The 27,116-nt window shown below is 42.1% G+C and overlaps 1 protein-coding gene across 1 annotated transcript in view; it reads left to right on the top strand.

The window, feature by feature from the left end:
* The window catches only part of thsd7ba (thrombospondin, type I, domain containing 7Ba), a 527,193-nt gene that overhangs the window by 433,523 nt on the left and 66,554 nt on the right, over window positions 1–27,116 (top strand). Inside the window, exon 19 of the mRNA XM_037539668.1 lies at window positions 18,869–18,874. Coding sequence (XP_037395565.1) covers window positions 18,869–18,874 — 6 coding nt within the window. The remainder of the gene's footprint in view (window positions 1–18,868; window positions 18,875–27,116) is intronic.

The raw sequence follows: 27,116 nt of genomic DNA, 5'->3' as shown, positions 1-27,116 counted from the left end.
CTCGTGTAGACCTGGAGTTTCCCCATTATCTGATTACTGTCTGACTCATGTAGACCTGGAGTTTCCCCATTATCTGATTACTGTCTGATTCCTGTAGACCTGGAGTTTCCCCATTATCTGATTACTGTCTGACTCGTGTAGACCTGGAGTTTCCCCATTATCTGATTACTGTCTGACTCGTGTAGACCTGGAGTTTCCCCATTATCTGATTACTGTCTGACTCATGTAGACCTGGAGTTTCCCCATTATCTGATTACTGTCTGATTCCTGTAGACCTGGAGTTTCCCCATTATCTGATTACTGTCTGACTCGTGTAGACCTGGAGTTTCCCCATTATCTGATTACTGTCTGACTCCTGTAGACCTGGAGTTTCCCCATTATCTGATTACTGTCTGACTCATGTAGACCTGGAGTTTCCCCATTATCTGATTACTGTCTGACTCATGTAGACCTGGAGTTTCCCCATTATCTGATTACCCAAGTTCATGTAAACGCGCTGATCGGATTCCTGACAAAATCTGATTTTCTGCAGTTATCGGATTATTATCCAACAGCTTCATCCAAGACCATATTGTATGTTTATCATGCAGACCTAATATATAGCCTTATAGCATCGTGACTGGTGTTGCCATTCCATGGCAGTAATGTGAGGTGAACACTTCCAGTAAATTTGTCATTTAAAATGGTTTAAATCGAGGGTTAGGTAAGGAAATGGTGATGCCTTACGTACTTGCATATGTATGTGCATGTCATGTACAGTTAAGCCCAGAAATATTTGGACAGTGACACAAGTTTTGGTGTTTTAGCTGTTTACCAAAACATATTCAAGATACAGTTGTGTAATCAACAGGGGCTTAAAGTGCAGACTCTCTGCTTTAATTTGAGGGTATTCACATCCTAATTGGAGGAAGGGTTTAGGAATTATGGTTCTTTAATATGTAGCTGCCTCTTTTTCAAGGGACCAAAGGTAATTGGACAATTATCTCAAAAGCTATTCCATGGGCTGCATGGGCTGTTCCCTCATTAATCCGTCATCAATTAGGCAAGTAAAAGGTCTGGAGATGATTCCAGGTGTGGAATTTGCATTTGGAAGCTGTTGCTGTGAAACCACAACATGCAGTCAAAGGAGCTCTTAATGGAAGTGAAACAGACTTCAGAAATCCATCAGAGAGAGAGAGCAGAAATGTTAGGAGTGGCCAAATCAACAGTTTAGTACATTCTGGGGAAAAAGGAGTGCACTGGTGAGCTCGGGAACTCAAAAAGGCCTGGATGTCCACAGAAGACAACAGTGGTGGATGATCACAGAGTCCTTTCCATGGTGAAGAAAAACCCTTCACAAGCTAAGAAAACTCTCCAGGAAGCAGGTGTATCAGGATCTAAATCTACTTTAAAGAGAAGACTCTCTGAGAGCAGATACAGAGGGTTCACCACAAGGTGCAAACCACTAATCAGCCTCAGAAATAGAAAGGCCAGATTCGACTTTGCCAAAAAACATCTGAAGAAGCCTGGAACGTCTGGAACAGCATTCTTTGGACAGATGAAACGAAGATCAACCTGTACCAGAATGATGGGAAGAAGAAAGTGTGGAGAAGGCTTGGAACAGCTCATGATCCAAAGCACCACATCGTCTGTAAAACATGGTGGAGGCAGTATGATGGCATGGGCATGCATGGCTTCCGACGGCACTGGGTCAGTAGTGTTTACTGATGATGTGACAGAAGACGGAAGCAGCTGGATCAATTCTGACATACAGGGATAAACTTTCAACCAAATGCAGCAAGGTTGATTGGATGTCGCTTCACAGTGCAGATGGACAATGAGCCAAAACTTACTGTGAAAGCAACCCAGGAGTTTTTTTAAGGCAAAGAAGTGGAATATTCTGCAATGGCCAAGTCAATCACCAGATCTCGACCCGATCGAGCAAGCATTTCACTTGCTTTAGACAAAACTTCAGGCAGAAAGACCCACAAACAAGCAATAACTGAAGACCGCTGCAGTAAAGGCCTGGCAAAGCATCACAGAGGAGGAAACCCAGCGTTTGGTGATGTCCATGAGTTCCAGCCTCCAGGCAATCATTGCCTGCAAAGGATTCTCAACAAAGTATTAAAAATCATGTAGATTTCAAATCTTGAAGATGGCATGAAAAGGCTGCCTTATCAATAAAGGGGAAATGGGGAAAACAGATTTTATGAATAGTGGGAACTAAATTCACATGTTTGGCTCTACATCCTACCTGAACTGTGTGCTGTGGAGACGTTTGTAGACGTGTGGTAGGCAGTGGTGAAGTGGTACAGAGACCTCAGCCTCATTCTATGGGCCACTCTTTGGTCAACCCGCTGTCTCTGAGTTGTTGGGGCTCCAGCCATGTACAGTTCAAGTCCTTCCATTGTACAGGCTTATGCTCGTAACGCTCCTGTATTGTCTGTGTGGTCAATCAATGCTGTTTGAATGACCCACCTATCATACACCCTCTTCCATTTTCTGACATACACTGGCAGCAAAACGGAACTGGATGTTCCAATAAAAACATGAAAAAACGAATAAAAATAAATCAAATAAATAAAAAATAGAATAAATAAAATAAAAATGGATATCCCAACAGAAATAAATGATATTTCAACAAAATATGATATTTCAACAAGACAACATGCCATACCATTCTTGAAGTGAGTTAATGCTTTCAATAAAGCAATGAAATAAATTATTAACGTTAGTGTTTCCAGTTCTCTTGATGTTGTGGTTACATAAAACATAAAATGCCAGTTTAAACCACAATGAGTATCTGTTTACATTGGGATTTGACTAAAGTGACTAAAAAGAACTGGATGTTCTAAAAAAAAAAAACAAAAAAAACAGCTGGAAATTCCCAATAAAAGACTGGATATTCCCCAAAAAATAAATGAATAAAAAATCCATAGATATTCCAACAGATATGACTGGAGATTACAACAAAAAATGGCAATATTCCAACAAAACAACATGCTGTACCACTCTTGAAATGAGTTTATGCTTTGAATAAACAATATAATAAATAAAATAAAATAAAGGTTTTGAATTTGGTCGATGCCAGGTTCACACAGAGAGCAGACGTCAACACAGCTGAGTACCTGCTTTACATTGGGATTTCCAGTAGATTACAGTGGGCAGTGAGTGGAGAAGAACAATCCAGCTGTTCTGAGCGGACAGCAGAAAAAAAATTAATTCCTTTAGACAAGGCCTGCCCAATCTACCATGGAGATCCTGGAGATCTACCAACCTGGAGAGTCCAGATCTTACCTGGCTCTAATATTTAGATGCCTTTAAATCCCTTTATTACTTGGGTTGGAACTAACCTCGACAGGTTAGTAGACCTCCAGGTCCAAGATTGAGCACACCTGCTTTAGATCTTCATGAAAAGTATAAAAGTATTAAAAAGCTCATCAAGGTTACAGGAGGAGCTCCGAAGTCATCTCTTATCAAACTTATTCTTTGTTGTTATTCTTTGACTGCCAGCCCAATTTTTGTGGCAGCAGTTGTTGTGAAAGTTGGGTCACACAGAACTTTTAGTACCCAGAATGCTCTTCAAATGATTTTTTTTTCTTCGCCTTCCCGTCTTTACCTCAGTCAGCCTCATTGATGGAGCCGGCTGACGTCAGGCTGACAGATGTTTCTTCTGCTTCACTTCCCACAGTGAGCCACTCCACAGAATAGAGATTGATAATCTTAGCTTGCCGTGTTGTGGTGAGGATGCAGTGGCACGAACCGTGGAGGAGATGTGGAGACATCGGCAAGTTAATGAGTCTTACTGTCAAACTGGGAATAAAACCGCTCTCTATTTTATTAGGAGAACCATATGTCCTCAACGCAAATGGCTAAAAAGACTACTTCTTACATGCTTTCTCAGAAACGGGATATATATGGGCTTGTTAAATTGGCCACCGGCTTAGTCCTGTAATTATAAATCTGGTGCAGTGACGAGATGATAACAGCTTGCAAAATTGACAAGCCTTTACTTCGGCTCATTTCAGGTTTATTTGCATGGCACAGACGTTAATCCAAAGCAGCTTTTCAGAAAGGTGGATGCATTGCGCTAATAATCATCACTGTGACAGTCGAAGGAGCAACTCCTGAAAAGCATCAAGAAGAATCATTGAGAGGAACCAAGATTCTAAAAAGAAAAACTCCCTAAGAGCATTAGGTAGAGCAGCTTTGAGGAACCAGGACTCAAAAGAGGAACTCTTTAAGATCATGAGAAGAAACAAGACTCTAAAAGCCAAAAATTCTAAGCTCAATGACTAAGAATGACTGAGAAGAAGCAAGACTCGAAAGGAAAAACTTCCTAAGAGCATAAGGAAGAACCAATGAGAGGAAGCAAAACTCTAAAAGGAAAAACTCCCTATGAAATTGAGGAGGAACCACTGAGAAGAACTAGGATTCTATAAGGAAAAAACACCTAAGAGCAGGAGAAAGAACCATTGTGAGGAGCCAATACCCCAAAAGCAAAAATCCTAAGATGATGAGGGAGAACCTCAGAGAAGAATAAAGAATCTTAAAGGAAAAACTTCATAAGGCCATAAGAAAGAACCACTGAGAGGAACAGAGACTCTAAAAGGAAAAACTCCCAAGAGCCTGAAGAACAACGAAGAAGAGCCAAGAGCCTCAAATCAAAAATCCTAATATCATGAGGAAAAAAAGGGGAAGAACCAAGTCAAAAAGAAAAACTTCCTAAGAGCATGAGGAAGAATTGCTGAGAGGAATGATGACTCTAAAAGTAAAAACTCCCTAAAATCATGAGGAAGAACCACTGAGAGGAACCAAGACTCCCGATGGAGAAACTCCCTAAGAACATGAGGAAGAACCACCAAACGGAGTCAAGAGCCCAAAAGGAAAAACTCCCAAAATCATGAGGAAGAAAAATTGTGAGGAACCAAGACTCAAAATTAGACACCCTCTTGGCGTAAAAAGAGGAACTCCTCCTCCTCCTCCTCCTCCTCCTATGGGTCACTGAAAGATATATATATATATATATATATATATATATATATATATATATATATATATATATATATATATATATAGTACTCTGGTAGGCCTGTATATACAGCAGTTTCCATGCCAGTAAGTAAGTAACCAGAACCCACCGACAGGTCGAAGGTTTAACTACACACTTCTGTAACCTAAGAACAGCTCAGCCAGTTTACATTTTAGTCCCTGTAGTTACTGAATAATAAGCCTTAGTATGCAATAAAAATGAGACTGTAAAAGATTAATAAATTACCTGCTTCCAGATCGGCACCTTTACCTGAGGAGAGAAACTGTTAACCAACCTCTGATAAGACAAGATGTTCAGGATATACTTGAGAATGAGTTTTTAATGAGACTGTGTTTTACTCCCAAACACTGAACTAAGTTTCTTGCATGGCTGGAGGGCTTTGTAAGGGGCTTTGCTCTTGCTGTAATCTTTTGTTGTGATCAAAGTGTGTGTGGTGGACCAGACCTTGGCTACCTGTTTCCCATAGGTCAAGGCTGCCTAGACCTTTTTAGGTTGGTACCTGTGCTCTGCTAAGCAGTGGGGGGTTGACTAGCCACATTTACACTAAGCCTGATAATTCCATTAATAATCCAACTAATAACTCAGTCAGAATAGAACATGTCCATGTATACACTTCAATCAGAATAGTCTAGTCAGAATACGGTTTCTATCCGACTGAATGAGGTGGGTAATCCTGTAAATAATCCGTTAAATAGAAGAATAACATCAGTGTAAACGTCTGTATCCGATTACATTCCCTATCGGAAAGTTTAAGTCCGTTCTGCATGAGCGTCGCGTCACAGTGAGAGTTTATACCGTTCAACACGGCGGAGAAGAAACTGGTCTGCAGAGGAGACGAAGTTCATGCTCTGATCTTTAAAAGACGGCGGTGGGACGGACGTCCAGCTTATGCGTCTCAGAGCACGACGTCTTCCTCTCGGCCTTCTTTAATAAGGACGTGTGAAGGACGTTTTCCTGAGTCTGACGTCATTTTAAAGCAGTTAAAAACACAATCACTGCTCACTGCTGCTCATCTCACTCTGACTGGACTCACGTGATGCTGGTTGTCATGGTAACGTCTACACGGTAACCTGTGTATGCGTGTAATTTTGGACCGCAGTACTTGTGGTGAGCGTGTAAACTGAGATTTTCATCAGATTGTTGAGAAGAGTGAGATACGAACACCTCGGTCTTAATCTATGATCAGAATATATTCGATTAGATTGGCAAAAATCTTTGCATGTAAACACAGACACTGGAAGGTTGTAGTGACCACAAAATCTGGCCACTATCTTCAAACATTCTGGTTCTCATGAGGACTTAACTTCACTTTAACTTTTTTGCAAAATACCCTACAGCAGTGTTATGTGTTGATTGCTTGAGACATATTGCTTGGTTTTCTGCTTGAATATTTCCCGTATTGATTCCCGAGATTTAAACTCCACAGTGTTTGGGAGACTGAGTCAGATGCCGCAGTTACAGCTCTGGCAGCAGTTTGGAGTGTGTTCCTCTCTCCAGGCCCGGTCCTGCAGGCATAGAACTGATTCTGGTCCTGGTTGTGTACTGCGGGGAGCATTCTTCTTGCCCACCTTCCGAGCTGGCTGCCATATGGCCACCATCAGGAGCACTAGAGCAGCCTGCTGGCGCGATGAGCCAAGCCCCAGTGTTCAGCAATCCTGCATAATTTAACCCCCCCATATATCTACATTCAGAAACCAATCAGCTCCATTAAATTGCACAGTCTCCACTGCAGGGAGGAGAGGGATATATCCAAGACTCTTTTGCACCATCTATTGGTCTTTATCACTAACCTAGTGTCCTAGGCTTGGAGCCCTGGCCCAACACATTACAACATTCTCCAGTAAACTCAGATGTTTGATTGATGTGGTATATCTGAGCGTGTTTATTGAGATGATCCAGAATGTTCTCCACCATTCGTTCTCTCTTTTTCTTTTCTTTTACTGAAACTTTTGAAAATTTGAATGTTGGAGTTTGGAAGAGAATAATGTCTGTTGGCAAATGAAGGTGGTTGTTGGAGAGTGTTAGTGTTTGTTGAGATGTTGATATTTGGTGTAATATGGTGGTGTTCACTAGTGAATGGTAGTGTTTGATGGAGAATGATGGTGAGTGTTGGGTGCTGATAGTGGTTGTTGGAGAATGTTAGTGTTGAGAAATGTTGATATTTGGTGGAGAATGATGGTGTTTGATTAGAAAATGACTTTGGTGAATAATGTCTGTGTTTACTGGAAAATGATGGTGTTTGGTGCAAAATGCCAGTGTTTGGTAGAGAATGCCAGTGTTTGGTAAGGAATGATGGTGTTTGGTGGAGAATCATGGTGTTTCCTAAAAAATACTGGTGTTTGGTGCAGAATGATGGTGTTTGGTAAAGAATGCCAGTGTTTGGTAAGGAATGATGGTGTTTGGTGGAGAATGATGGTGTTTGGTGGAGAATGCCAGTGTTTCCTAAAGAATAATGGTGTTTGGTGCAGAATGATGGTGTTTGGTAAAGAATGCCAGTGTTTGGTATGGAATGATGGTGTTTGGTGGAGAATGCCAGTGTTTGGTAAGGAATGATGGTGTTTGGTGGAGAATGATGGTGTTTGGTAAAGAATGCCAGTGTTTGGTATGGAATGATGGTGTTTGGTGGAGAATGCCAGTGTTTGGTAAGGAATGATGGTGTTTGGTGGAGAATGATGGTGTTTGGTAAAGAATGCCAGTGTTTGGTATGGAATGATGGTGTTTGGTGGAGAATGCCAGTGTTTGGTAAGGAATGATGGTGTTTGGTGGAGAATGCCAGTGTTTCTTAAAGAATAATGGTGTTTGGTGCAGAATGATGGTGTTTAGTAGAGAATGCCAGTGTTTGGTAAAGAATGATGGTGTGTGGTGCAGAATTATGGTGTTTGGTGAAGAATGCCAGTGTTTGGTGGGGAATGATGGTGTTCATTGCAACACGATAGTGTTTCTCAGATTATGATGGTGTTTGCTGGACAATGTTAGTGTTGGAAAATGTTGACATTTGGTGGAAAGAGGAGGTGTTCAGTTTAGTGGAAAATGTTGGTGTTTGCTGCAGTATGATAGTGTTAGGTAGATCATGCCAATGTTTGATAAAGAATGATGATATTTGGTGTAGAAAGATGGGGTCCATTGGAATATAATGGACAAAGTTAGTGTTTGCTGGGGAGTGATTTATTTGGTGGAAGTGCAGTTGTTATATTGAGAGTGAAGGTGTTGGTTGGATTATGATGATGGTATTTGGTGGAAGGTGGTTGGTGTTCAGTAGTAAATGGTAGTGTTTGATGGAGAATGATGGTGATTGTTGGCCACTCATGGTGATAGATGGAGAATGTTAGTGTTTTTGGAAAATGGTGTTATTTGGTGGAGAATGTTAGTGTTTATTTAGAGAATTACTTTTTGGTGAAGAATCTTGGTGTTCATAGGAAAATAATGGTGTTTGGTAGAGAAGGCCGATGTTTGGTGAGGAATAATGGTGTTGGGGCTCATTGGAATATAATGTACAATGTTGGTGTTTGTTGGGAAATGATCGTGTTTACTGGACTGTGTTGTTGGTGTGTTTTAGAGAATGTTGTGTTTGGTGGAGAATGGTGGTGTTCTCTGGAATATATTGGTGTTTACTGGACACAGTTAGAGTTTGTTGGAAAATGATGGTATTTAGTGGAACGTGGTGGTGTTCAGCAGTAAATGATAGTGGTAATTGTTGGGAAGTGATAGTGGCTGCTGGAGAATGTTAGTGTATTTTGGAAATGCTGTTATTTAGTGGAGAATGATAGTGTGTGATTAGAGAATTACTTTTTTGGTGAAGCATTGTAGTGTTTATTGGAAATTATGCTGTTTGGTGAAGAATGATGGTGCTCATTAGAAGATAATTGACCGTGTTAGTGGTGGAAAATGATGGTGGAAATGTCGGTGTGCTCTGGGTTTTAGAAATATTGGATAGATTTGACTGCGTGGTGTTCAATGGAATATGATGGTGTTTGTTGGATTATGATGGTGTTAATATTTGGTGGAAAATGTGGTTGTCTGGTGATGGAGAATGTGGATGTGACAGATTTGACTTCACTGATGCACATTGCTGATAACTTTATAGGCTTTGGGCTTAAGCAGTGTGCTTAAACTAATCTTGATAGCATCATCAACACATTGTAATGATGTTCCTCATTTTATTTTAGAGTTTCAGATATTGCACATTTTCCCTTTTACACTGCCATCACAGAACTGGACTGCTTTTCCGCCCTTTTTCTATTAGACATACTGACTAGAAAGCTGCAGCTCACTTTTTCGGTCTGTTTAGTTGGCCATGGCTCTGAGTCACTGCAGGCCTTAGTGCTCTGAGGGTGAACAGGTTAACCAGCAGCTCACTCTTCCCTGAAGCACTGCTGAAATGGCTCTGTACTCACAAGCAGGGAGGGCTGCAGCAGTACAGCACGCTGCCTGCCTCTGTAATTGGAATAGAGCTGATTCACTTACGCATGACCGTACATGTCACGGTCTCTAGGTGTGTTTCTATAAAGCACCTCTCCGCCTTGGCGCTCGAGCTCCTCGCTGCGCTGCAATTACCGCATCCTTTATTGAATACAACAGAATCAATATGTTTTCCATTTCTGCCTTGCGTGGTTTGATGTAGTGCTTCCAGCTGTGGGGTGGGGAGTGTATTAGCACTGAAAGACTGGCTGAATGAGATGTTATGCTTTGATGCACTGTCAGATTGTTGACTGGCTGGTTTGTTTAGTGAAGAGGCGAGAGGATACGGGGGAAGATTGATGTTTTGATTTGGGCGAAAGCCTCTCTACATTAACAAGTGGCCCTCTGCGCCCACCGATCGTCGGCCACATTCGATCACCGCTGGACTCACTTTTCATCCGCTCAACACAGTTTAGCCTTTGAGCTGTGATTAGGTCTGTTTACAATTGCACAGCATCTTTTCTGGATGAGCCCATAAACTGAGTCTGTTCATCTGCTCTTTGTGGCTTTCAGCTGCAGAAAATATAAAAAACGGCAAAGCTTCAGTTCATCTGGCTTTTGCATATATCTTCAACACTCAGCTTCATGTTCATCAAAGTATCCTCCTTGGTATGAAGAGCTGGTTTTGCCCAAATAATGATTTGCCAGTTTCAAACTATTGTTAAAAGCACATATTGCTGATACACTAAGTTGCCAAAACATATATATCATGTTGGAGCAGGAAGGGGCCGTCCCCAAACTGTTTCCACAAAGTTGGGAGCATGAAATTGTCCAAAATCTCTTGGTGCTGAAGCTTTAAGAGTTCCTTTCACTGGAACTAAGGGGCCGAGCCCAACTCCTGAAAAACACCCCCACACCATGATCCCCCCTCCACCAAACTTTACACTCGGCACAATGCAGTCAGACAAGTACCGTTCTCCTGGGAACCGTCAGACCCAGACGTGGCCGACCACTTCGTGGCTGAGTCGCTGTCGTTCCCAATCGCTTCCACTTTGTTATAATCCCACTGACAGTTGACTGTGGAATATTTAGTAGTGAGGAAATTTCAGGACTGGACTTGCTGCACAGGTGGGGTCCGATCACGGCACCACGCTGGAATTCACTGAGCTCCTGAGAGCGACCCATTCTTTCACTAATGTCTGTAGAAGCAGTCTGCAGGCCTAGGGGCTCGGCTTTACACACCTGTGGCCACGGAAGTGATGCCTATTAACTGTTTGGCATTCCAGTGTAATGTATGTAATCTGTCTTAGAGCTTACCATCGTTTTAGCCAAAACAATTATCTAGTCCTTTAGAGTTTGTACCTTTGCTTGCTTACTTAACATCTAGAACATGTTTGGTATTTCAATGTAATTTACTTAAACTGTCTTGAAACTTCCCATCATGTTACCTAAAGCAATTATCTAATACTCAGTGCTTACTCAGTTATTATCTAGAACCTGTTAAGCATTTCAATGCTATTTAGTTAACCTGTATCAACATTTGCCATCATATTGACCAAAGCAGTTATCTAGTACTTTGGCATTTGTACCCCATGCTTACACAGTTAATGTCTAGAACCTGTTTTACAGTATAATTTAGGCTTTCAGGGAACTTACTATCAGGTTACCCAAAATAATTGTCCAGTACTTTAGGTAATTACTTAGTTATTGTCTAGAATGTGTTTGGCATTTCAGTGTAATTTAGTTCATCTCCTTTGAAACTTACCATTATATTGCTTAAAATAATTATCTAGTACTTTGGTGAATCTACAAGCAAGCAAGCAAGCAAAATTTATTTATATAGTGCTTTTTACAGCAGGTGTTGTCACAAAGCAGCTTTACAGAACAATCAGTATTACAGAGAGAAGAGAAAAGAAAAGAAAAGAAAATCCGGGTCCGAGCCCCCATGAGCGTCGCCAGTGGCGACGGTGGCAAGGAAAAACTCCCTAAAAGAGGAAGAAACCTTGAGAGGAACCAAGACTCAGAAGGGGAACCCATCCTCCTCTGGTCGACACCGGATAGCAAACATTATTAGTATGAAGTTTTATAGTAAAGTGGGAAAGAGAAGATCTGAGGGTGAGGACTGCACAGCGCTGTACAGCAAGAAGCTCAGTGGTGGTCAAACCGGTCCAGAAGGCTGGTGAGCAGCGGCACCAATCAAGGCAGAAGAGGCAGCAGCATCAGACGCACAGGATGGGCAGCTGATCAGCTCGGCAGAGAAAGGAGAAGAAAAAACAGAGTTAGTACTGTAGAGAGTGGCTAACCACAGATTACAGTATAACAGAGCAGTGGAGACTCCAGCAGGTCCAGACCTGACAGGGAGACTAATCACCAAATGCTTGACTGTACAAATAAGTTTTTAGCCTAGACTTAAAGACTGAGGCTGTGTCTGATTCCCAACATTAGCAGGAAGATTATTCCAGAGCTGGGGGGCTTTGTATGAGAAGCTCCGCCCCCTGATGGAGCTTTATTAGTTCTAGGTACCAGTAGTGAGCAGCACCTTGTGATCTAAGTAGGCGTGATGGTTCATAGTGGGAGAGAAGGTCACTCAGGTACTGAGGGGCGAGTCCGTTTAGAGCTTTATAGGTCAGTAATAGGATTTTATAATCAATGTGAAGTTTAACTGGTAACCAGTGCAGGGCTGATAAAACTGGGCTCGTCAAATTTTCTGGCTCTTGTGAGACTCTGGCTGCAGCGTTCTGGACCAGCTGAAGCTTGTTGAGGCTTTTGCTGGGACGTCCAGACAGCAGGGCATTACAGTGTCCAGCATTGAAGTGATAAATGCATGAACTAGTTTTTCTGCGTCCTGTAGAGATCATGCATTTCTTAATTTAGCGATATTGTGGAGATGCAGGACGGCTGTTCTAGTAATATTAGTTATATGTGTGTCGAAGGAGAGATCAGCATCTATCACGACACCAAGATTTTTAACAGATAGGCTTGATGAAACTGAGAGATTGTTAAGTTTTAGTGTTGAGTTAGACAGTCTGTGTCTGGCTAATTTTGAACCAAGAAGCAGGACCTCTGTTTTATCTGAGTTAAGTAACAGAAAATTATTTGACATCCAATCTTTTATGTCTTTTATACAGTCCTCAATCTTGCCAAGTTTAATTTTATCATCCGGTTTACTTGATATATATAACTGGGTGTCATCTGCATAACAGTGGAAATGTATGCCGTGTTTACTGATAATGGTGCCTAGTGGTAGCATATATATTGTAAATAATATAGGTCCTAAAACAGAACCTTGTGGAACACCATAAATTACTTTTGCATGAACAGATGATTCACCCTTTACATTAACAAACTGATATTGATCGGTGAGGTAGGACCTGAACCAGGAAAGAGCTGTTCCTGTTACCCCTACAAGGTTTTCTAGTCTATCTAGTAGGATAGAGTGGTCTATTGTGTCGAATGCTGCACTAAGGTCAAGGAGGACTAACAACGACACATTTCCTTGGTCCGTGAATAATAGAAGATCATTTATAATTTTTATATACCTCCCACTTACTGAGTTATTGTCCCGCACCTGTTTGTCATTTCAGTGTAATTTAGTTAAGCTGTCTCGGAGCTGGGCGGCGTGGTGGGTGGCGCTGTCGCCTCACAGCAAGACGGGTCTGGGTTTGATTCCCCGGCCGGGTAACCGGGTAACCTTTCTATGTGGAGTTTGCATGTTCTCCTCATGTCTGTGTGGGTTTCCTCCAGGTTCTCTGGTTTCGTCCATCAGTCCAAAGACATGCAGTCAGGCTAAATTGCCCCTAGGTGTGAATGTGTCTGCCTGTCTGCCCTGCGATGGACTGGCAACCTGTCCAGGGTGTATCCTGCCTTCCACCCGATGACCGCTGGGATGGGCTCCAGCACCCCCCGCGACCCAGAAAGAGACACGGTTTAGAAGATGTGTGTGTGTGTGTGTGTCTCAGAGCTAACCATCAAGGTGTCCGATATACTATCTAGTACGTTGGCGTTTGAACCCCATGCTTACACAATTTAGGTGTCTAGATCCTGTTTTTTTTTAAATAATTATCTAGTACTTTGACGTACCCCACACTTACCTGATGAACACCTAGAACTCGTTTGATCTGGGGTATCTGCCACATATCTAGTCTTTGTAGTGTTTTGATTAAACGCAGCTCACAGTGGATTCACTGATCACTGTTTGTTCTTTGAATTGCTCATGTTCTCGTTTCTTCTGGTTCATGTTGGTATTTAAAGACTGATTATCTGTGCTTTGTTGGCCCAACAGTGTGTCAGTATATTACAGTGGGAGCTGTAGGAGCAGGAGGCCCATATGGAGCGGCTGATTTGTATCGGATCGGGCCGCTGCCGGTGCTGGCAGGTGTGGAGGTGTTGGGTGAAGGTGTAATTGCTGGCTGTGACACATATGATTGTTATTTAAACCGTGAGTGTGTATCTGTGCACACACACTCTGGATCCTGGCCGACATGTCCTTCTGCGCTCCCCGCTCGCTCTGAATCTGCATATTGTTCAGACGCTCCCCGGTGGCGCTCGGCTTCATTTGCTCTTGGAGCTCCTCCAGCGTCCTCCTGCAGCCCAGATGGCCTTCTGCTCTCAGCTCGGCTACAAAGGTTATCCGCGGTTTTATCGGCTAATTACAATCACAAAACCAGGACGTCGTGGAAAATCAGAATATTAAATGTCCACTTGTCGTCCGACAGCGACGGGATCCCCTTCTTAGGGAAAAAAGGTCAGCGGCGCTTTGGGCCGTGATGTGAGCCGTGGCCCGGTGGAAGCGGCTCTAATCGGAATGCATGGCAGCGAGCTTTACTTTCTGATATAGTAATTAATTAAGGGCTAATGGAGAGAAATGGTGTTTGCTACTGTACCCTCGTTTGAGGTCATCTACACCAATTTAGGGAATTAATCTTCACTTAAAGTGTGTGAATTTAAACAATTCACATGAGGCTCAAGTATTTCCGTGTAAGAATTCTGACCTACAGTGAATAAATCTTTCTAATAGTGTCCAAAAGTAGCTTTAAATGTGCGGAAACTCTTGTCGCTGCATTTTAGAAGCTACAGACGTTCAGAATTCCCAAAACATCCTGCGACAGTCGCACGTTTAAACCCAGATAAAATAATGGTTACAGGCAAAAGTACCCCCAGGTTACATGTGTTGATTTATATGTTTGGTTGATTTTCTAAGTGTAAATAAGTCAACACATCCTCTACACAACCACACTTACATACTGCTGCTGTCAGAGCAAAACCTCTTATCTCCATTTTTGACGTTTTTCAGTTTTGGACATAACGTGAAAATGCCTATTGTCCTTTACATTGTGTATAAATTTTATTGTGAGTGGGCCACAATAAACGGCCCAAAATGACCTGGAAAGACGTCTGGTTCCATTGACTTACATTAAAAGTAAGGGAAGTTTTTTCCTTCTCCTGTAAAGTTACCATTTTGGAGATATGCAAAAACTATGGAGATATCCAGCAGCGATATGGTATTTTTTCTGTTAATTTTAGAGCATAGTTTCATTTTATTCATTAAATTCATGGGTTATATACAGTTTATATATAATTTTATGTAAAAACTGAAACATAGTATAATTTTACTATAAACTAGACACAGTGTGCTTTGGATGGTATAATTTGAGAAGATCAATAATAATTTCATATTTCTATATAATATAATAGTTAATAAAGGCAGAATAATTAATAAAATACTGTATATATGAACATAATTTTGTGTTGCATTTTCTGATTCTGTATCAACACCTTATAAACTTTACTCTGGATATTAATTTTATTAGAACTTCATTCTGAATGATCATTTTATCAGAACTTAATTTTAGATGTTAATTTTATTAGAACTTCATTCTGAATGATCATTTTATCAGAACTTAATTTTAGATGTTAATTTTATTAGAACTTCATTCTGAATGATCATTTTATTAGAACATAATGTTTGATGTTAATTTTATTAAAACTTAATTTTCGATGTTAATTTTATTAGACCTTCATTCTGAATGATCATTTTATTAGAACATAATGTTTGATGTTAATTTTATTAAAACTTAATTTTCGATGTTAATTTTATTAGACCTTCATTCTGAATGATCATTTTATTAGAATATAATTCATGTCTTTGCTGATATGGTCCACAGTGTAAATATAGAGGACAGGGTGAGTAGATGTGTTGACTGGTTCTGTTGATGCTCAGCATCTGTCTTGTCACAGCTGTTTTCTTCCTGACAGATGTTGAGAGCTGTTCCCTCGTTATGCTGTTCGGTTCTCTTCCTGTTTACGCCACATTTAGTCTGGAAACACTGTCTTTCCGCGGAGCAGCGCTGCGTGTATCACACCGTGGTCCATTTTGGGCTCCAGTGAGAGCTCAGCAGCTTCGGGCGGTGAAGAGGCTGTTAAAGCAGCGTGAGAGTGAAACCTGGGGTCATCACAGGAGCAGCATCCATCTGTACCGTCCAGCGCAGGGCAGTAACAGAGCGATCTGTTTGAGGTTTCGGCTGAACGACGGCACTTAGGGAGATTTATAAAGCGGAAGTTTCAAATCGCTCCACCCTCCATTTCACACCTAATGAAAGCTCTGCTGCTGAGACGCTCAGATGCTCTGAGAGTCTGGGTTAAGAGTTGGAGTAAAAGGGTCCTAATATCTCAGGTGAAAAAATAACATCAACACAGAGAGACCAAAGTATTAATACTATAAATAGATTATGATGCCTCCCAAGTGGCGCTACCATGCAAGTGTTGTGAGTTTGATCCCTGGTGAGGCTACAGTCCACCAGAGCACAGTTGTCCTTGGTCTCTCTGAGTGGGCAGTGCCCCCGGGCTCCTTTAATACAGGGCAATGCTGTTGTCACTGGTTTGTAGCTGGTTTGACATCATCTTCCTGAAATAATCAAGGCCTTTCCTGAAAAAGACGTCGTCTGGATGGCAGCATATGTTGTATACATCATTCAGCGTTAATAGTGCCTTCACAGATGAGCCATGCCATGTGCACTAATGCCCCCTAAACCATCATGAATACTAGCTTTAGAACTGGGCACTGAGGGGTGAGGGGTCTTCAGCCCAGAGGACACAGTGTCCATGATTTCCTAAAAGAATTTCAAATATTGATCCGTCGGACCGCCGGACACTTTCCCACTTCCCCTCAGTCCATTTTAAATGAGCTCAGGCCCAGAGAAGGTGGCAGCGTTTCTGGATCCTGTTTATATTTGGGTTCTTCTTTGTGTTTTAGAGTTTAACAGCGTTTGTGGATGCAGTGATGAACTGTGTTCACAGACAGTGGTTTTCAGAAGTGTTTCTGAGCCCATGCAGTGATTTCCACTACAGAATCATGTCTGTTTTTAATGCAGTGCTGCCTGAGGGCCCAAAGATCACGGCCAGCAGATACTGGTGTTCAGCCTCGTCCCTCACAGACAGAGATTTCTCCAGATTCTCTGAGTCTTTAATGATATTCTGCACCGTAGACGATGAAAAGCAGAAGCTCTTTGCTGTTTTATGTTGAGAAACGTTCTTCTTGAACTGTTGCTCTATTTGATGGTCCAGTCTTTCACAGAGTGGTGACCCCTCCTCCTCTTTACTTCTGAAAGACTCCGCCTCTCTGAGATGCTCTTTATACCCAGTAATGTTACTGACCTGCTGTCAATCATCCACCAGGTGTTATTAGCCTTACACAACTTCACCAGCCTTTTGTTCCCCCTCCCCAACTTTTTTGGAATGTGTTGCTGCCATCAAACTCAAAATGGGCAAATATTTTTCGAAAGACAAAATTTCTCAGTTTCAACCTTTGATATGTTGTCCTTGTAATGACATTTATTTACATTTTTCACAGCATCCCTACTTTTTTGTGGAAATGGGGTTGTATATATATTAAGACCAATGAAGACCACACTTTACATGAACGCTGCTACATAACATTAACATGATCAGGACACAAACACCGTGACAGATTTCATATGATGTCAAGCTTGTCGTTACTGATGATGTCATAATATCTAAGGGCTTCATGACCGACTAGAGTAAACGCAGCAAAACTGATTCTTACATCAGCAGTTATGATGCCGAACGTCGATGGAACGTTTTGATGGCATCTGGCATGACCATTGGCAGTTGTTGCTGGCCAGTTTCTCTTACCAAGTCACTGACTGACTGACTGACTGACTGACTGACCTCAACTGACCATGTGCAGGCAGAAGTGTGTCCTCCTATATTGCCTAATTGGAAAGCTCCTTATATACATGGTGCACTTTACTTAGAACACATTCTTCCATCTACACTCACTGTCCACTTTATCAGCTCCACTGACCGTATAGCTGGTCTCTGTAGTTCTACAGTTACAGACTGTAGTCCATCTGTTTCTCTGATACTCTGTTACCCTGTTCTTCAGTGGTCAGGACCCCCATGGACCCTCACAGAGGACGTACTGTTTGGGTGGTGCACTGCAGTAACACTGGTGGTGTGTTAGTGTGTGTTGCGCTGGTGCGAGTGGATCAGACACAGCAGTGCAGCTGGAGTAAACACTGTGTCCACTCACTGTCCACTCTATTAGACACTCCTACCTTGTCTGTCCACCTTGTAGATGTAAAGTCAGAGATGACAGCTCATCTGCTGCTGCACAGTTTGTGTTGGTCATCCTCTAGTCCTTCATCAGGGGTCACAGGACGCTGACGGCAGGACGCTGCCCGCAGGACGCTGCCCACAGGACGCTGTCGGCTGGATATTTTTGATTCTCAGTCCAGCAGCGACACTAAGCACTGCTGTGTCTGATCCACTTGCACCAGCGCAGCAACATGAGTGCCACAACACTGCTGAGAATGACCCACCACCCAAATAACATCAGCTCTGTGGGGGTCCTGTGCTCCTATATTTTCCATTGTGTTAACACTGTAACTGCTACTACGTTCACTTATTTCATTAATCACCCATTTTACTCTCTGATTTAATCATAATTACTGATAACGGAAAAGTCCAGCTAATTAATTCAGCGTCACGTACATAATGTGGTCCGTTTTTTTTGTTTTGTTTTATTGTTAGTTGGTAGGTCACTGGACAGTTAGGTGATTTTTTTCCCCCCTTTGTTTTGTTTGTGTTTAATTTTCACCATGACATTCATGTCCACTTCACTATCAGCCCCCACCAGCTGCGTATGTTGTTCATGTTTTCTTCATACTCGTTCATCATGTCGTTAAACCCCAGTGTAGCGAAGCTGGAACAAAGAGGCCTGTGCTTTAATCATGACTTCTGTAATTAATGAGCTGCTGAACTGCAGCCTTAGCCCCAAAAAAGAGGGAAAGAAATCTGGCAGGGAGAACTGAAAGCTGATAAAAACTAATGGCTGTATCGTTTCTCTTCTCTCCCCTGTTGTCCCCCCACCCCACCACCCTCCCCCTCCCCCAACTGCTAATATGGACACCTACGAAGGCTCAGGTCAGTGCTGTGTTCATTCTGTTTCTGCCCTTTCTTTGACTACCCGCTGACCCTGGCCGTCTGTTGGATCAGAACCGGACAAATTAGTGTGAATTTCGCTCATAGAGGTTTCGCCTCCGTTTCGCCACCGTCCCACAGACGTGCGACCCGAGAGAAAAAGCGAGAGACTTCATTATATTTCATTCTCACCTCTTTCTCGGGGGGGAGGGGTGGGAGAGTGAGAGAGAGGGGGAGGTGGAACCAGACAGAAAGAACAATTAAAGCGATAGTTCAGCCGAAGATGAGCCGATTTCCCCCCTCATGCAAAATACAGGCCACCCAAGACGCCCAAGGCCAGTGGAGGCTTATACCCCACCAATTAGCATCATGCTCATCCCACACTCACCTCAGACTCTGCTGGGTTCATGGAAACTGTCCCATTCACTCCACATGTGCCCTCGCAGTCCCAAAAACACGTGCATCTCCATTTTCGTTTTCGATTTTCGTTTTTCACCCTCATTTGAACGCGGTGGTTCTCCTTTACATCGTCTGAACATTTCATGAGGGTTGGACCAATAGAAGTGCCCCAAAATCACTTGGTTTTTTTCCTCTCCTGTAAAGTTCCTGTTTTGGAGATGCTTGTTTTTCTTTGGACAGTGATGATATGGAAGTGACGCTGGAAAAACAGCGCGTTTTGAATGTGTACATTTATGTGAGGTCAAAAAAGAAAACCACCAGGACCCCAATGCGGGGCAGCCAGTCAGAGCAGAGCTCATTTACATACATATAATCCGTCTTGTATAAGTCACTGTAGCCAAAACGGCCTGTTTAACTCTGAGATAAAGAGAGGCTGGAATAATTTCATGTAATTTGACACGATTTGATCAATTTAATGAATTGAATTAATCTAATGACATCATTTGATCAATTTAACAACTTTAATGACATGATTTAATTAATTTAATGACTTTACTGACATTTAATCAATTTAATGACTTTACTGACATGATTTAATCAATTTGTTGACTTTAATGATGTGATTTAATGAATTTAACAACTTTACAGACATGATTTAATGAATTTAATGACTTTTTGATATGAATAAATGAGTTTACTGTCAGAATAAATGAATTTAATGAATTTTTTGACATGATTTAATGAATTTAACAACTTTACTCACATGATTTAATGAATTTAATGGCTTGATTTAATTTTAATTGCATGATTTAATCAATTTAATGAACGTTGTAATCAATAATATGAATGAGTGAACTTTGGGTTTCAAAATAAAACACAGTTAATTAAGAATTAAGATGAATTAAGAGTAAACGTCGTCTCTGATGGACCTGCTTATGTGCTCTTTTTAACCTGTATGACTTACGACTCATCCTCAAATAATAGCAGTAGAACTCAAATCATCAGGCTTATTCAGTTTCCGTTCCACCTTAAATGGCGCAGCAGTTCCACTCGGTGCCTCACCAGCTATAGCACAACAGCTGCACCGTTTAAGGTGGAGTTGGAAAGTTAGAAGCTGCCAGTAGGACACCAACGTCGCTAAAGCATTAGAGAAAAGGGGTTGATGATGTGGGCTGTTAGCACCATGCTAATTGGTGGGGTATAAGCCTCTATTGCTTGCCAGCTACATTAGCCTATAGCTTCACTGCAAAACTGAAGAATCAACCTTCAGACTTCAAACACGGCTGATCGGCTGCATTTGGGGAGGAAAACTGTGTCAAATGTATTTTTCCGCAAAACTTTCACTTTAATCCGAAAGACAAGCACAAGCTTGCGGCTGCAGCCCTCCTGCTGTTTGCCAGACGCTGGCTAAAGCGGCAGAGCGCGATGTGATGGAGAAATGTTGCTGTCCTCCATCTGCCCGGTTTCTGCGGCGCCTCTAAACGCTTCCGTTTTTCTCTCTGACGTTGAAGAACGAACATGCAGGCAGTTGTTTCTGAACCCGGCGGCCTCCATCTGGTGTAGTAGCCGTGTTTAAGAGTGTGTGGGGTGGAGGGGAACGACCCTCTTTGGAGCTTCTCTACATTTATCGCTCATTTCACTCGTCCTCACACCATCCTGATCACGCCATCCTCATCACACCTTCAGCAGCGTTAGATCAGCTCCAGTGCTGCAGTTCCAGACGACTGTACACGCAACTTAAACTGAGAGAAACGGAGGGAGCAGAGGAGGAAGGAAGGAAGAGGAGCTGAAATAAGAGCAGAGATAAGAGGGAATAGGAGGATAGTTAAGGAGAAAGAGAGGAGAAATGTGGAGAGCAGATGAGAGGGATAAAGAGAGGAGGAGAAATGTAAAGAGGAGAGGAATGAAGAAATGAGAGAAGCAAAGAAATGAGAAGAAAGGAGAGGAACAACAAGGAGAGGAGAAATATGGAGAAGGTAGAAGAAAAGAAGACAGGAGGAGATGAGGAAAGGGAAAAAGGAGAGGAGATGAAAAAAGGGAGAAGGACAGGAAAAAAGATGAGAAAAGAGGAGGTGAAATATAGAAGAGGGGAAAGAAGATAAAGGATGAAAGAATAGTGAAGGAGATAAAAAGAGAAAAAGGAGGAGGAGAGAATGATTGGGCAGAGAGAAGAAGAGTGAGAATAGAAAGAGAATGAAACTGAGAAATAGAGGAATGGAAAGTGATGAGGAGAAAAATAAAGGAGGAAAAGGAAGAAAACTGGAGAGAAGAGGAGGGGAGAGGAGGCATGATAAGGAGATAGGAGTGAAGAGAAGATGAGAGGACAGGAGAGGAAAGGACATATGATAAGAGAGGAGAGGAGGGATGATGAGGAGAGGAGGGGGAGGACAGATGATGAGAAGAGAGGAGAGGAGGGATGATGAGGATATATGAGTGGAGAAAAGATGAGAGGAGAGGGGAGGACGGATGATAAGAGAGGAGAGGAGGAATGATGAGGAGATTGGAGTGGAGGGGAGAGGAGGGATGATAAGGAGATAGGAGTGGAGAGAAGATGAGAGGGGAGAACAGATGATGAGAAGAAAGGAGGGATGATGTGGAGAGGAAAGGGGAGGACAGATGATGAGAGGAGAGGAGGGATGATGTGGAGAGGAGAGGAGAGGACAGATGAGAAGAGAGGAGAGGAGGGATGATGTGGAGAGGAGAGGGGAGGACAGATGAAGAGAGAGGAGAGGAGGGATGATGAGGAGATTGGAGTGGAGAGAAGATGAGGAGAGGAGAGGGGGGACAGATCATGAGAAGAGAGAAGGAGTGGAGAGAAGATGAGGAGAGGGGAGGACAGATGATGAGAAGAGAGGAGAGGAGGGATGATGAGGATATAGGAGTGGAGAGAAGATGAGGAGAGGAGAGGGGAGGACAGATGATGAGAAGAGGAGAGGGGAGGACAGATGATGAGAAGAGAGGGGAGGATAGGGAAGAAGATGAGAGGAGAGAAGATGAGGACAGTAGAGGGGAGGAGGGATGATGAGATGAGTGGAGAGAAGATGAGGAGAGGAGAGGGGAGGATGAATGAAGAGGAGAGGGAAGGACAGATCATGAGAAGAGAGGAGTGGAAAGAAGATGAGGAGAGGGGAGGACAGATGATGAGAAGAAAGGAAAGGATAGGAAAGAAGAGGAGAGGGGAGGGATGATGAGGAGAGGAGAGGGGGGAACAGATCATGAGAAGAGAGGAGGAGTGGAGAGAAGATGAGGAGAAGGGAGGGGAGGACAGATCATGAGAAGAGAGGAGGAGTGGAGAGAAGATGAGGAGAGGGGAGGACAGATCATGAGAAGAGAGGAGAGGATAGGGAAGAAGATGAGAGGAGAGAAGAAGATGACAGGAGAGGGGAGGAGGGATGATGAGGAGATAGGAGTGGAGAGAAGATGAGGAGAGGAGAGGGGAGGATGAATGAAGAGGAGAGGGAAGGACAGATCATGAGAAGAGAGGAGTGGAGAGAAGATGAGAAGAGGGGAGGACAGATGATAAGAAGAGAAGAGTGGAAAGAAGATGAGGAGAGGGAAGGACAGATCATGAGAAGAGAGGAGTGGAGAGAAGATGTGGAGAGGGGAGGACAGATGATAAGAAGAGAGGAAAGGAGAGGAAAGTAGAGGAGAGGAGAGGGGAGGGGGAGAAGATGAGGGGAGGGGAGGAGGGACGATGAGAGGAGTGGAGAGAAGATGAGAGGAGAGGGGAGGACGGATGAAGAGGAGAGGGGAGGACGGATCATGAGAAGAGAGGAGTGGAGAGAAGATGAGAAGACATGAGGGATGATGAGGAGATAGGAGTAGAGAGAAGATGAGGAGAGGAGAGGGGAGGACGGATGAAGAGGAGAGGGGAGGACGGATCATGAGAAGAGAGGAGTGGAGAGAAGATGAGGAGAGGGGAGGCCAGATGATGAGAAGAGATGATAGGAAAGAAGAGGAGAGGAGAGAAGATGAGGACAGGAGAGGGGAGGAGGGACGATAAGAGAGTAGACAATAGTAGAGAAGATGAGAAGAGAGGAGAGGATAGGATAGGAGAGAAGATGAGAAGAGAGGAGAGAATAGGAGAGAAGATGAGGAAAGGAGAGGATGATGAGAAGTGAGGAGAGAAGATGAGAAGAAAGGAGAGGAGTGATGATGCGTGGAGTGGAGAGAAGATGAGGAGAGGAAGAGTGGAGGAGTGAATAAAGGAGTAGAGAGGATGGGAGGAGAGGAAGAGCGGAGGAGAGAATAAAGGAGTAGAGAGGAAGAGCAGAGACAGATGGGGCTGATTGCTGAGTGTGTTCAGTGTGTGTCTGTCTCTGAGCTCCTTTTGCGTTTTTGCTTAATATTTTTACTGTTAGTTTATCAAAGATGTGATGAAGCCACAGAGATCAGTGTGTCGTCCTAATTAACATTAATCCTATCAGTCCAGCATTAAGAACTTCTTACATGTCCTTGTGTTTTGCATGTCGATGCTTTTTGACAGCAACATCATTATTAAAGGCTTATTCCTCAACTTATGAGACGAAGCATGCAATAAACACTCCTATACACTAGAATAGGAGATATTAGTCCATAAACAACCTCAATAAACACTCCTATACACTAGAATAGGAGATATTAGTCCATAAACAACCTCAATAAACACTCCTATACACTAGAATAGGAGATATTAGTCCATAAACAACCTCAATAAACACTCCTATACACTAGAATAGGAGATATTAGTCCATAAACAACCTCAATAAACACTCCTATACACTAGAATAGGAGATATTAGTCCATAAACAACCTCAATAAACACTCCTATACACTAGAATAGGAGATATTAGTCCATAAACAACCTCAATAAACACTCCTATACACTAGAATAGGAGATATTAGTCCATAAACAACCTCAATAAACACTCCTATACACTAGAATAGGAGATATTAGTCCATAAACAACCTCAATAAACACTCCTATACACTAGAATAGGAGATATTAGTCTATAAACAACCTCAATAAACACTCCTATATACTAGAATAGGAGATATTAGTCCATAAACAACCTCAATAAACACTCCTATACACTAGAATAGGAGATATTAGTCCATAAACAACCTCAATAAACACTCCTATACACTAGAATAGGAGATATTAGTCCATAAACAACCTCAATAAACACTCCTATACACTAGAATAGGAGATATTAGTCCATAAACAACCTCAATAAACACTCCTATACACTAGAATAGGAGATATTAGTCCATAAACAACCCCAATAAACACTCCTATACACTAGAATAGGAGATATTAGTCCATAAACAACCTCAATAAACACTCCTATACACTAGAATAGGAGATATTAGTCCATAAACAACCTCAATAAACACTCCTATACACTAGAATAGGAGATATTAGTCCATAAACAACCTCAATAAACACTCCTATACACTAGGTGATGTTAATCTATAAACAACCCCAATAAACACTCCTGTGCTCTAGAATAGGAGATATTAGTCCATAAACAACCTTAATAAACACTCCTATACACTAGAATAGGAGATATTAGTCCATAAACAACCTCAATAAACACTCCTATACACTAGAATAGGAGATATTAGTCCATAAACAACCTCAATAAACACTCCTATACACTAGAATAGGAGATATTAGTCCATAAACAACCTCAATAAACACTCCTATACACTAGAATAGGAGATATTAGTCCATAAACAACCCCAATAAACACTCCTATACACTAGAATAGGAGATATTAGTCCATAAACAACCCCAATAAACACTCCTATACACTAGAATAGGAGATATTAGTCCATAAACAACCCCAATAAACACTCCTATACACTAGAATAGGAGATATTAGTCCATAAACAACCTCAATAAACACTCCTATACACTAGAATAGGAGATATTAGTCCATAAACAACCTCAATAAACACTCCTATACACTAGAATAGGAGATATTAGTCCATAAACAACCTCAATAAACACTCCTATACACTAGAATAGGAGATATTAGTCCATAAACAACCTCAATAAACACACCTATACACTAGAATAGGAGATATTAGTCCATAAACAACCTCAATAAACACTCCTATACACTAGAATAGGAGATATTAGTCCATAAACAACCCTAATCAATACTCCTATATACTAGAATAGGAGATATTAGTCCATAAACAACCCTAATCAATACTCCTATACACTGGAATAGGAGATATTAGTCCATGAACAGCTCCAGTAAGTGCTCATATAGACAACGATATATAATAGCAGCTGGGGAGCAGCTCTAAAGATATCATGCAACTTCATCTGGACTGTCCACCCCCTTCCCCCTCCATGCACTTCTGCTCTAATTCAATTAAGTCCCATTTAAACCACTTCTTCCTAATTAGCTGTAATTAATGTGTAATTTGTATGAATTTTAAAGTGCTGCTATCAGTGGAGCTGCCAGTGGAGTTAACTTCCTCCCTCCCTCTCTCTCTCTCTCTCTCTCTCTCTCTCATATCTCTCTCTCATATCTCTCTCTCTCTCTCTCTCTCTCTCTCTCTCTCTCTCTCATACCTCTCTCATATCTCTCTCTCTCTCTCTCTCTCTCTCCCTCCCTCTCTCTCTCTCTCTCTCTCTCTCTCTCTCATATCTCTCTCTCATATCTCTCTCTCTCTCTCTCTCTCTCTCTCTCTCTCTCTCTCTCTCATACCTCTCTCATATCTCTCTCTCCAATCTCTCTCTCTCTCATCTCTCTCTCTCTCTCTCTCTCTCTCTCTCTCATATCTCTCTCTCCAATCTCTCTCTCTCTCTCTCTCTCTCTCTCTCTCATACCTCTCTCATATCTCTCTCTCCAATCTCTCTCATATCTCTCTCTCTCTCGCTCTCTCTCTCTCGCTCTCATATCTCTCTCTCCAATCTCTCTCTTTCTTTGTCTTTCTCTTTTCTCTCTTTCTTTCTGTCTTTCTCTTTTCTCTCTCATATCTCTCTCTCATCTCTCTCTCTCTCTTCTTTCTGTCTTTCTCTTTTCTCTCTCTCCCTCTCTCTCTCTTACTTTTTTCTTTCTTTCTCTTTTCTCTCTCTCTCTCATATCTCTCTCTCTCTTCTTTCTGTCTTTCTCTTTTCTCTCTCTCCCTCTCTCTCTCTTACTTTTTTCTCTCTTTCTCTTTTCTCTCTCTCTCTCATCTCTCTCTCTCTTCTTTCTGTCTTTCTCTTTTCTCTCTCTCCCTCTCTCTCTCTTACTTTTTTCTCTCTTTCTCTTCGCTCTCTCTCTCATATCTCTCTCTCTTCTTTCTGTCTTTCTCTTTTCTATCTCTCTCTCTCACTTTTTCTCTCACTCTCTCTCTCACTCTTTCTTTCTTTCTTTCTTTCTTTCTTTCTTTCTTTCTTTCTTTCTTTCTTTCTCTCTATCTCTCTCTCTCTCATATCTCTCTCTCATATCTCTCTCTCATCTCTCTCTCTCTCTTCTTTCTGTCTTTCTCTTTTCTCTCTCTCCCTCTCTCTCTCTTACTTTTTTCTCTCTTTCTCTTTTCTCTCTCTCTCTCATATATCTCTCTCTTCTTTCTGTCTTTCTCTTTTCTCTCTCTCCCTTTCTCTCTCTTACTTTTTTTCTCTCTTTCTCTTTTCTCTCTCTCTCTCATCTCTCTCTCTCTCTTCTTTCTGTCTTTCTCTTTTCTCTCTCTCCCTCTCTCTCTCTTACTTTTTTCTCTCTTTCTCTTCGCTCTCTCTCTCTCATATCTCTCTCTCTTCTTTCTGTCTTTCTCTTTTCTATCTCTCTCTCTCACTTTTTCTCTCACTCTTTCTTTCTTTCTTTCTTTCTCTCTTTCTCTCTATCTCTCTCTCTCTCTCTCT

Source organism: Pygocentrus nattereri, chromosome 6 (assembly GCF_015220715.1).
Source record: "Pygocentrus nattereri isolate fPygNat1 chromosome 6, fPygNat1.pri, whole genome shotgun sequence".
In the NCBI taxonomy this organism is placed as follows: domain Eukaryota; kingdom Metazoa; phylum Chordata; class Actinopteri; order Characiformes; family Serrasalmidae; genus Pygocentrus; species Pygocentrus nattereri.
This window is presented reverse-complemented; position numbering and strand designations above follow the sequence as displayed.